The sequence below is a fragment of the Pezoporus wallicus genome, unplaced genomic scaffold, assembly GCF_028554395.1.
Source record: "Pezoporus wallicus isolate ANWC-B61680 ecotype Strahan unplaced genomic scaffold, APGP_CSIRO_Pwel_v1 contig_4485, whole genome shotgun sequence".
NCBI classification, from domain to species: domain Eukaryota; kingdom Metazoa; phylum Chordata; class Aves; order Psittaciformes; family Psittacidae; genus Pezoporus; species Pezoporus wallicus.
This window is the reverse complement of record NW_026641983.1, coordinates 1,178,368-1,189,547: the sequence shown is the minus strand read 5'-3', so window position 1 is coordinate 1,189,547 and position 11,180 is coordinate 1,178,368. Positions and strand designations below refer to the sequence as shown.

At 46.6% G+C, this 11,180-nt stretch overlaps 1 protein-coding gene across 1 annotated transcript; it reads right to left on the bottom strand.

Annotated features, from left to right (window-relative positions):
- Window positions 1–4,220: 4,220 nt before the first annotated feature.
- On the bottom strand, window positions 4,221–6,092 carry RPS23 (ribosomal protein S23). Its single transcript, XM_057426403.1, has 4 exons — window positions 6,013–6,092; window positions 5,546–5,705; window positions 4,763–4,883; window positions 4,221–4,416 (listed from the first exon to the last, which is right to left on the bottom strand). Exons 1-4 carry the CDS (start codon window positions 6,014–6,016, stop codon window positions 4,270–4,272), a joined length of 432 nt encoding a protein of 143 aa, XP_057282386.1. The 5' UTR covers window positions 6,017–6,092; the 3' UTR covers window positions 4,221–4,269.
- Window positions 6,093–11,180: the final 5,088 nt, after the last annotated feature.

The following is an 11,180-nucleotide window of genomic DNA, read 5'->3' as shown; positions in this document are numbered from 1 at the left end:
CCATAAAGCTCTTATCCTTATATGTCCTTCTGTTTAGGTTCACAAAGGCAGCAAGGCAGTAGGTGCCCCATTTTCTTAACAGAAACTCATTGAATCAGTTAAAAGCTGAATTTCCCTTTTCGAATATTTCCTTTGTTAAGTCCACGCGAGCAACTTTTCGCTTTCATGTTTCAGCTTTTCTTCTCGTTGTACTGATAGCAACATCTAGTGGCAAGATTTCCTCATTACAATGCCCTAGTTTTTTATCTGGTTCAGCTCCATTTACCTCCCTGTAAGTCTTCCATCTCAGAATCACAGATTCATTTGGTTTGGAAGGGATCTTAAAGCTCATCCAGTCCCAACCGCCTGCCACGGGCAGGGACACCTTCCAATAGACCAGGTTGCTCCAAGCAAAATCAAATCTTTACTACCAGGCTGACTTTGGAATTTGAAAAGAATTGAACCGCAAGTACTTTGATACTTCTTTTTAAAAAAAAAAAAAAAAAAAAATTACTGGCAGCGCTACTAATATATTTCACTACACAAGAAAAGCAAATTAAAATAACAATACCAAACAGACTCAGTTTGCTGAAATAACAAAACCGAATCTGCTAGTTTTCTTAGTTGAAGGAAGCATCTCCTGTAGAAAGCAAGCTGGAATCCTAGCACCAGCAGTTGTGTAAGACAACATTTGCATATGTGAGACCATTTCTAGATTAAACTGGCTGACTGGGAACTTTCTCCTCTCCTAGGAACTGGTGTCAGATCTGCAAGCTGTGAGTCACAGTTCAGTGCTTGGATTTGCTCTTCCAGTAGCTTCTAGTCTTAGAATCACAGAATCACAGCCTAGTTTGGGTTTTAAAGCTCATCCAGTTCAACACCCTGCCATGGGCAGGGACACTTTTCCACTAGACCAGGTTGCTTCAAGCCCCGTACAACCTGGCCTTGAGCACTGCCAGGGATGGGGCAGCCACAGCTTCTCTGGGCGACCTGTGCCAGGGCCTCACCACCCTCACAGGGAAGAACTTCTACCTAAGAGCTCATCTCAGTCTCCCCTCTGTCAGGTTAAAGCCATTCCCCTTGTCCTGTCCCTACAGGCCCTTGTCCAAAGCCCCTCTCCAGCTTTCTTGGAGCCCCTTCAGGCACTGGAGCTGCTCTAAGGTCTCCCCTTCAGGAGCCTTCTCTTCTCCAGGCTGAACCAGCCCAGCTCTCTCAGCCTGGCTCCAGAGCAGAGCTGCTCCAGCCCTAGCAGCATCTCTGTGGCCTCCTCTGGACTCACTCCAACAGCTCCACGTCCCTCTTGTGTTGTTGCCCCAGAGCTGGACACAGGACTGCAGGGGGAGGGGTCTCAAGAGTAAACTGTAATCTCTCTCTTGCTATAATCAAGAATCTCCCACCAAAAATAGTCATGTTCTTGCTGTTTTGCATGTGATTATCTGATTTATCTTGCACATTTACCTGCCGTTGGTTTGATACTTATTAGTAAATAACAGCTGTACCGGTGGCAGCCAATGCTTTCAAACCTGGCTGGCTGCTTAACATTTTTCTGCTCCTAAGTGAAGGCTGGATTTCAAGAGATTTCATTGTAGCATATGCATGTATCTCTACTGCGTGCTGCCTCTGGTTACTGCATTATCTATTCCAAGTTTCACAGAAACATTAGGCAGAGCCACAGTGGACATGGCAATGACATACCTGGGATTTCTGGGCATACCATAAACATGGTTGAAGTGATTGTGCATAAACAGTAGGTTTGATTCAGTGAAGGTGTTAAGAAATATTGCGCAGATGCAGAAGATCCTTCAAAACCCATCCACGTAACATTTTGGGGTGAAGAGAATATATCCAGAACACACACATGGTTGCATGAGAGAAAAAAATTACCAGCAGTTAACCCTGCACTTACCAAGAAAACAGAAGGGGTGTGAAACAAAAAGCATAGTAAAAACAGAAATGACAGGGGGTACCCCTAGCTAGCTGATGGCATGATCTCCCCAACCTCTTCACTTATCCTTTCATGAGCTAGTTGGTTGTTACACTGTGTCCAACAACAGCTGAGCAGTTAAGGCCTCACTATGAAAATCTTGAAGGGTATTCAGGTTCTTAATTCTGGAAGCAACTTTTCTAGAGTTACCCCATCACTGCATTGACATGGGTAAGGGAAATCAAAGTTCAACATTGCTACTGTGCCTGAACAAGGATTTGAATCCAAATCTTGCACATTAGTAAATGACTAAGTTACAAAATACCCCAGTAGTAGTGATTCTCAGTCTTCTTTTACACCATTTTCATACAAATTAAGAAATACTAATTGAAACAGAGCCTTTTGGATCAACACACAGATGAATTGTGATTATAATGGAATTGTTTACACCCTAACTTCAGCCAAATAAATATTTTGAGGTTTTCTTGCATAAGCCAGCTCTAACATGAAGCAAAGCAACACTGCTATAAGCTTTGTGCAAACTATACTTTAAAGGGAACAAATTCAAGGTAAAATATGTAAGTGCAAGTGGTGTTAACCGAGTGGGAGATCTGGCAATGATTTAAAGGCTGACAGAGGGACATGTTGGCTTCTTGGCTGATGTTCTTCTCTGTAATGCTGTATCAGTTCTGACCACATTTTAAACGCATGTTGAAAAAGTGGACAGTACGGAGAAAATGACAGAAGATACAAATTTATGAAACACAACTTGATTATGGTACAGACATCTTCAAAAAGTTAAATCCACCTATTCAGAAATATTTTTAATCTAGCATAGAAAGCCAAAAAACCATACTCAAAAACATGTTCAAGTCAGTACATAGCCATTAAATGGTAACAGCTGGAACACACTAAGTCTTCAAATCAGGCAGGCTTGCTGAAGTCCAACTTGTAGGAATTTGAATTGCAAGTAACATGAAGGCACCTGGGTCAAGTTTTGTGGACCAAGCAGGACACATTAGATAAATGGTTTAATAATCCCTTCAGGACCTAAACCCCATCAATTGTGTGTCAGGTGCCATTGCTTATCTTCACACCAGAAACCAGAACTGCTGTTGTTTCAGTAAACACAATTTTCAGCATTTGCAGCTATTTTAGATACAAGGAAGGCCGACTTATTTTGATTCCTGATAAATAGTCCCAAAGAAACATTAGGGCTTCTGACAGACCTAGCAGTGAGAAATTTCATTTTAGTTTCCATGGGAAGAGTCTTGAGACTGAAGGTAAAATTCCAGCTACCTTAGACAGCAGTCTGTGTCTTCTAAAGATGGGGAGTCTGTAATTCAGGTCTGGACTGTATTTATTACAGTTAACACAGACATCTCACAAGCAGTATCTGTACTAAGCCACTGAACAGATGCTAATGATACACTGATCTTTAATGATGCATAGATTGTTATGGCTGTTAGAACACTTTCATTTTTGGTGCACATAGCACATGCCATGCTTGGACCCAACCTTCAAAATTTCTATAGCTCTGCACACTGACAGCATTAACAGTTCAGATTTTTTTTTCATGGGGCCCCTCTTCACAACAGCTTTAGGGAAGAAGGGTTTATGTTTTCAGAACAGGTTTAGGGCAGAGACTTCAGAGGGATTCATACAATGGTTTGTGTTGTGGAAGGGACCTTAAAGCTCATCCAGTTCCAACCCTGTCCATGGGCAGGGACACCTTCCACTAGACCAGGTTGCTCCAAGCCCTGTCCAGCCTGGCCTTGAGCACTGCCAGGGATGGGGCAGCCACAGCTTCTCTGGCCAGCCTGTGCCAGGGCCTCGCCATCCTCACAGGGAAGAACTTCTGCCTAAGAGCTCATCTCAATCTCCCCTCTGTCAGGTTAAAGCCATTCCCCCTTGTCCTGTTCCTACAGGCCCTTGTCCAAAGCCCCTCTCCACATTTCTTTTAGGCATCTTGTCATCAAGACAGTTTTGACTCCAGTTACTAAGCTGAAGAAGCCTTCATGAAGGCACTGGTATTCAGAGACAGTCCACAAGCCACTACACCACCTCTTCATTCTAAGAGGTAACTCTCTTTGTAGAAGAAGCTCCCCTGCACACAGCGTTGGCTCCACACAACACAAAGCTAAATTTGGAAACACAAGGCTCACCTGCTGGTTGAAAAGATTCACTCAGCAGCAAAGCATTCCTTACATAAGGAAAAGCCAGCCAGCAACAAAAAAGACAGTACATGCTAATGCTCGAGGTATGCCACTTGCAGATAAACATTAAAAAATACTGTAACTCTTAAATAAGCTACAAGTTTTTCCAATCAAAAGCTTTATTGACCTTCTTGGCAAATTAACTGCAATTTATGATCTTGGTCTCTCCTTCTTGCCCTTGTATAAGGCCAAGAGAGAAACATTGGCTACTTTGACAACCTTGAAGCGAACTCCAGGAATGTCACCAACAGCATGACCCTTCCGGCCGAAACCAGCAACCAGAACTTCATCGTTCTCCTGCAATCAAAAACGCATCGTTACAGAGCCATGAACATCAAACCAGTGCCTCCTTCTAAAATTGGTAACATTGAACTTGAGTGACTTCCTAAGAAAAGGGTGGAAATACTGAAGGCTGTCAACAGATTTACATAAATTAAGGACGATTATCCCCTTCAGTGTTTTGGAAACACAAGCCAAGACAACTTCTCTGGTGTTTTCATCTGTCTCTGCAGTTACAGCTTTTAAGATGCACAAGATGCAGCATGGCACTACCCACCCACTATATCTTGTCAATTACGCGTTTTTACTGTGTGTTCACTGTGACATGCGCCTTCTTATAGAAGACTTCTGGAAAATAACTCACCTCAATGAAGTTCAGGCACCCATCGTTAGGAACAAAAGCAGTTATTTTTTTGCCGTTCTTGATCAGCTGGACTCTAACACACTTCCTGATGGCAGAGTTGGGCTGTTTAGCTTCTACACCACTAAAATGGAAGCACATGGAAATATATTAACAAAGCATCCATATGACAAACCAGCAAACATTCATTACAGAAGCTACTGCATTAATCTGTACTAAATGCAAGTTGCATATGTACTTAAAAAAATATTATTTAGATTTGTAAGTATGTATTAAATACATTTATATACTCTATAAACCCCAATTCCTAAGCTAAGTAAAAATTTAAAATTAATCACCTACAGACACACACTAATTCAGTAATTAAAAATCTGGAGGGGGAAATAGAAAAAGACAAGCATCGTCGAGCCCTGGCAATGTCGCAGTGAAGCTTATAAATTCTGAAAAAAAAAAAAAAGCCAGAAGACAAGTGGATGGGATCTTTGAGATCAGGAGCACACACACAAAATTCCCCCCCTCCCCCCCAATCCTAAACTGAGGCAAAATAAGGGGCTGGAACTGGATGAGCTTTACGCTCCTTTCCAACCCAAACTAGTGGGTGATTCTACAGTAAAAAATAAACACAGCCACGTGGAACAAATAAACCACGTTACAATCTAGGGCACAAGCTAATAGAAACGTGTCACTACACAGGAAACGTTAAAGTTTAGCGGCCGTTCTCGAAGATCCTCCCCAAAAGGCCTCGCTATCCGGGCACATCGGGAGATGCTGCGTCGCTCTACTTACACTTTCTCCAGGACAATGCCCTTGGCGTGGGAGGCGCCGCCGAAGGGGTTGGCCTTAAGCGCCGTGCCCAAGTGCGCCTTCTTGTACTGCTTGTCGTGCCACTTCTGGTCGCGGCGGTGGCTGCGGAGCTTCCGGGCGGTGCGGAGACCTCGGCACTTTCCTGCAGAACAACAACGGATAGGGCTGAGTAGCGCGCACCTCGCTTAACCCTAGCCAGGGCCGGCCACCCAGCGTTGCCTATGTGGGGACAGCCCTCCACTAGGCCCTGCCGCGCTGTGCAGAGTAATGGCGGCGGCGGCGCGGCGGCACAGCCTCGCGTTAGAGGGCGCGGGGCCCGGAGCCAGCAGCAGCTCGAGGGGCAGGGAGGCAGAGCGCTGCGAGGCCCTCCGCGGTGCCGCCACCGCGGACCCCTCGCCCGACCGGTCCCATCCCTGCCTGGCCTGGGCCAGGGCGGCTGCCTCACTTACCCATCCTTCCCCCTTGGCTGCCGAGCGCGAAAGAGACTTCGGCTCCCACGCGGCGGTGACTAGTGCGGCCGCGAGGCCCCAACGCGGACTGCCCGTGCTGCGCCTGACGAAAATTCCCGCAGGCAGCGGGAGGGGCGACCCGGCCCGAACCAGCATTACCACGGAGCGATGGCGTGCTCGATTTTGGCGGCGGCTGCGGGTGAGGCTCGTCCCGGTTTTACCGCGGCTGCTCTGGGCGTTACCGACCTTGCTGTGGAGCGGGGCCGGAGCGAAGCAGCGCCGCAGCGCCCTGAGGAACCGCGAGGTCCGGAGGATGCTGAGCTTGCGGTTGGCTTCACCAAACAGTTGCCTAACCAACCCAGTGGCCTCCTGTGATGGAGTTACTGTGTCAGTGGACAAAGTAAGGACGATAGATGTCTGTCTGGACTGGTGTAAAGCCTTTGACAGAGCCCCTACCCAGCATACTTCTGTCTGATCTGAATAGATACGGATTTGGTGGATGGACTGTTCGGTGGATGAGGAATTGGCTGGATGGTCGCATCCAGAGGGTAGTGGTCAGTGTCTGGATGGACCAGTGATAAGTGAAGTCCTTCAGGTGTTGTTACTGAGACCAACACTGTTTAATATCTTCACCAGTGACACAGATAGTAGGATTGAGTGCATCATCAGCATGTTTGCAGGTGACACGCAAGACCAAGTGGGTCCATTTGCAGTGAAAGAGATTAGTGACATGACCAGGAACCAGCCCTCCAGAGGGCTATAGGCTGGTGCATGGGAACAGGTTGTTTCATTTCGTTACATCAGTGCTTCCAAAATTAAACATTTTGGTTTGCCAAGCAGATAAATCCACCCAAATCCCACAATTTATTTTAAAACTCCTGGTATAATCTGATCTCTGGCACTCCCTGTGGAACCTGGTTTCTCTTGTCCTGCAGAGCTGTGAAACAAAAGCTTCAACTTGGAGAGTGAGCTACAGCAACTCACACAGTGTCCCGAGCAGCTGTTGGCCACCACAATCCCTATGCAGCCCTGTCTGCTGGTGTGTGAGGTGCCTTTAGTGTTCCCTTGTGGGACGCTGGCAGCAGGGAGAACAACAAAGAGTAGTTTGCATTCAAAACAGAGAACTAGGGCTTTGACTGTCTTGTCTGGTACCTCAGAACCTGTGGCTTTCTCTCACTTGAAAGGCAAGTGCTGTGTAAAACACCGAACCCCTGGCTGCCACATTCTCCAGGGGAATGAACACACACCAGTGTTGGGACCTCCTCCACAGTGGTAGATCTACTGTGTAATGGAGGCTGCGGGTTTTGTTTGGTTTGTTTTGTTTTGGTGGGGTTTTTTGTCCCTAAAGGTAGACCAGGAATCAGAATCATAGAATCAGTTAGGGTGGAAAGGACCTTTAAATCGTTAAGTTCAGCCATTTCCCCAGGATTGCCAAGTCCACCACTAATCCATGTCCCTGAGAGCGTCTGCATGGTTTATGAGCACGTACAGGGAAAGAAACTTCATTCTTGGTCCAGTCTCCATCCAGAACATTTGAAGTAGTGCCTGGAGTCTGTATGAAGATTTCTCAGGGTAGGATGGCATCCTTTGGGCTTGTTATGAAGGGTGCAAGGAGTATAAGGGAATCACAGAATCTCAGACTTGTTTGGGTTGAAAGGGATCCTAAAGCTCATCCAGTTCCAACCCCCTGCCACAGACAGGGACACCTTCCACTAGACCAGGTTGCTCCAAGCCCTGTGCAACCTGGCCTTGAGCACTGCCAGGGAGGGGGCAGCCATAACTTCTCTGAGCAGACTGTGCCAGGGCCTCACCACCCTCCACAGGGAAGAACTTCTGCCGAAGAGCTCATCTCATTCTCCCCTCTGTCAGGTTAAAGCCATTCCCCTTGTCCTGTCCCTACAGGCCCTTGTCCAAAGCCCCTCTCCAGGTTTCTTGTAGCCTCTTCAGGTGCTGGCAACTGCTCTAAGGTCTCCCCTTAAGGATCCTTCTCTTCCCCAGGCTGAACCAGCCCAGCTCTCTCAGCCTGTCTCCAGAGCAGAGCTGCTCCAGCCTTGCAGCATCTCCATGGCCTCCTCTGGACTCCCTCCAGCCGCTCCACTTCCCCCTTGTGTTGTTGCCTCAGAGATGGATCAGGACTGCAGGAGGGATTTCCCTAGAGCATAGCAGATGGGAGAATCCACCTCCACACCCCCCCCCCCCACCCTTGACCTGGTGGAACTTCTTGGTTTGGTGCAGCCCAGCACACACATTAAAATGGCAAATATTTACTGTATTCTTATTCGAATGAATTTCCCAGGCCACTTGCCTTGTCTTAGAGGCTGTGCTCCATCTGACATGACTTGTGGATTGGCAAGTACTCTAAAATGAAGGCATGTCTAAATCCATGCATCTCCAGTCATGTATCACCAGTGGCTGAGGTCTCCTAATGCTCAAATCTCCTCTTTAGGGAATTACAAGAGCACTGGTTTGGCTGAAGGAACACCTGTATCAGAGGGGCAGCAAGGAGTCCTGGAGTATATACAAGGAGTATAACAGGTGTTCCATTACAGGGACCTATCCTGGGTTCAGCAGTAGCAGTCATTTTTCTCCTTCTTAGTAGCTGGTGCTGTGCTGTGTTTTTGACTTTCAGCCTGGGAACAGCGCTGATAACACCGATGTTTTTAGTTGTTGCTCAGTAATGTTTAGTCTGACCAAGGACTGTTCATCCTCATGGTCTGCCAGTGAGGAGGGGCACAAGAAGCTGTGAGGGAGCAGAGACAGGACACCTAACCCAAACTATCCAAGGGGTATTCCATACCACAGTACATCATGCCCAGTGTATAAACTGGGGGGCAGTTACCCGGAAGGCTCAGATCACTGCTCAGGTCTGGCTGGGTATTGGTCAGCGGGTGGTAAGCGGTTGTATTCTTTTCCCTTGTTATTTCCCTTATCATTATCATTATTGGTGGCAGCAGCAGTGGTTTTGCGTTATACCTTAGTTACTGGACTGTTCTTATCTCAACCCATGGGAGTTACATTCTTCCAATTCTCTTTCCCATCCCTCTGGGAGCAGGGGAAGGGAGAAGGGAGGAAGTGAGTGAGAGGCTGTGTAGTTCTGAGTTACTGGCTGGGCTTGAACCATGACAGTTCTTTGTGACACAGAACGTGGGGCACGAAGGGTTGAGATAATGACAGATCTGACCAGAGTGTGTCTAGTCGTATCTGTGATAAGCAGATCTGAATATCCTTTGAATGCTCTTGAAAGCACCCTGCTCCTTTTGCTGGAAACCAGCTTGTTGCTGAATATGATCTCTGTATTTTGCTTGCAGTGCGACCACCCTTAGAAAGCCTGATCTTGTCGGATCTGGAAAGTTAACCAGGGTCCGACTGAGGTCTTGTCTAGGGTTAAACAACTGTTTAAGAATACTACCAAGAGATCTTCCCTGAGGCTGGACAGTCATGAGGGTGTGTGGGGCAGTATGGGCAAAGACTTAAGCCAGTTTGGAATTTCACTTCTGAACAAATGTGTAATCCGGAAAAATTAGCACACTTAGATGAGGTATGCTGTCATCCTGGCAATACCAGAGAGGGGCAACTCACTGCAATGTGCTGGGGCTTGTCCTACACCTATAGGGCCCTGTTCTGTAAGGAGCAGGAAAAAGATGTCCCTCGATCTGCTGGCAAAGCATCAGACAACACAGCTACTCAAACCCAAAGCACAGCAGCTACATCAGCCCCAGTGACAAGCACAGCAGCTGGTCAAACCCGACCATAACAGACAACGCAGCTACTCCAATTCTTAGCACAGCAGCTACACCAGCCCCAGTGACAAGCACAGCAACAGCTCAAACCCTGACCACAACAGACAATGCAGCACTCCAACTCCAAGCACAGCAGCTACACCAAACCTGACAACAGGCACTGCAGCCACTCCACCTGCGGGGAGTTAGCTGGAAGGCCCAGATTGCTACTCAGGTCGAACTGGGTATCAGTGGGCTTGGAGTCAGTCGGCGGGTGGTGAGCGGTTGTATTCTCTTCCCTTGTTATTTCCCTTATCATTATTATTATTGGTGGTAGCAGTAGTGGTTTGTGTCATACCTTAGTTACTGGACTGTTCTCCTCCCCATCCCTCTGGGAGCAAGGGGATCACGGGGGAGTGAGCAAGCAGCTGCGTGGTTCTGAGTTACCGTCTGGGTAACCATGACAGGATCCTTCACCAAACCATCCTGCTGGATTGGAGAGCAATGTGACTGACTTGTTCAGGTAAAGACACCAGCAGCATAAGCGGGACCCCTCAGCAGGTCTTCCCACTTTATCTGAATGTGTTATCCACTGCCAGCCGCTGCTGGTGTCCATGAAGGACTGACACTGACAGTTTATGGAATAACACTTTTTATTAATATCAAATTAATGTTTTTTTTAATCAATTTATTAATAATTTTATTTGTCAATATAAATTTATTTAATAACCTATATATTTTATTATATATTATATATAGATAATTTCTATTATTTATTAATAATAAAAACTAATTTTTATTTTTTAATATAAAATTGTAAGAAAATAAGGTTTGTGATTGCCAGTGATAGGGACTTTCTGCAAAAACAAGCTTGAAGTGATTTACAATATGATCTGGCATGAGTTACTAGATAGTGCGCATAAGATGAAATTCTTACCCAATAGGCCTCCCTATGGGGGAGAAGACAGGTTCAGACCATCGAGTGATCCCAGAAGTTAGGATGGAGTCTTCTCTATCTGCCCTTCTCTCTCATTCACTTTTATACTTTTCTAAGCTCTCAGGTGGAGCTTGGGTGACTCCAGTCATACATTCTTTTATTATTGATTGGTGTAAAAATCTCTCGCTTCTCATTTAAAGGTACAGCCAATAAAAAATACAAAGCGCATGCTCAGCCAGGGATGGTCGTACCTTGGAGGCGGTAACTCTGGGTTGGAGGTGTGAGTTAGTATTGTAACGAGATTATAATGAGCAAGGCTCCCCCAAGAGAAGTGATTTAGCCACAGTTGTTGGCTCAGCAATGGACATCTTCTCCTGTATTTCTCATTTGACAGCTGCTATGTGGCTTGTCACCTGCACGGTACCATCAGGTTCCCAGTCCTGCAGGGAGTACAACAGAGCCTGGCCGCGGTGTCTCCACTCCGCTCCACCCTCCATTGCTCCGCTGGGATA

Coding starts and splice junctions, on each gene's coding strand:
- RPS23 (XM_057426403.1), bottom strand. Junction 4,884..5,545: donor GGCATTGTCCTGGAGAAAGT/GTAAGTAGAGCG, acceptor CTTCCATTTTAG/TGGTGTAGAAGCTAAACAGC. Junction 4,417..4,762: donor GGTGCCTGAACTTCATTGAG/GTGAGTTATTTT, acceptor TTTTGATTGCAG/GAGAACGATGAAGTTCTGGT.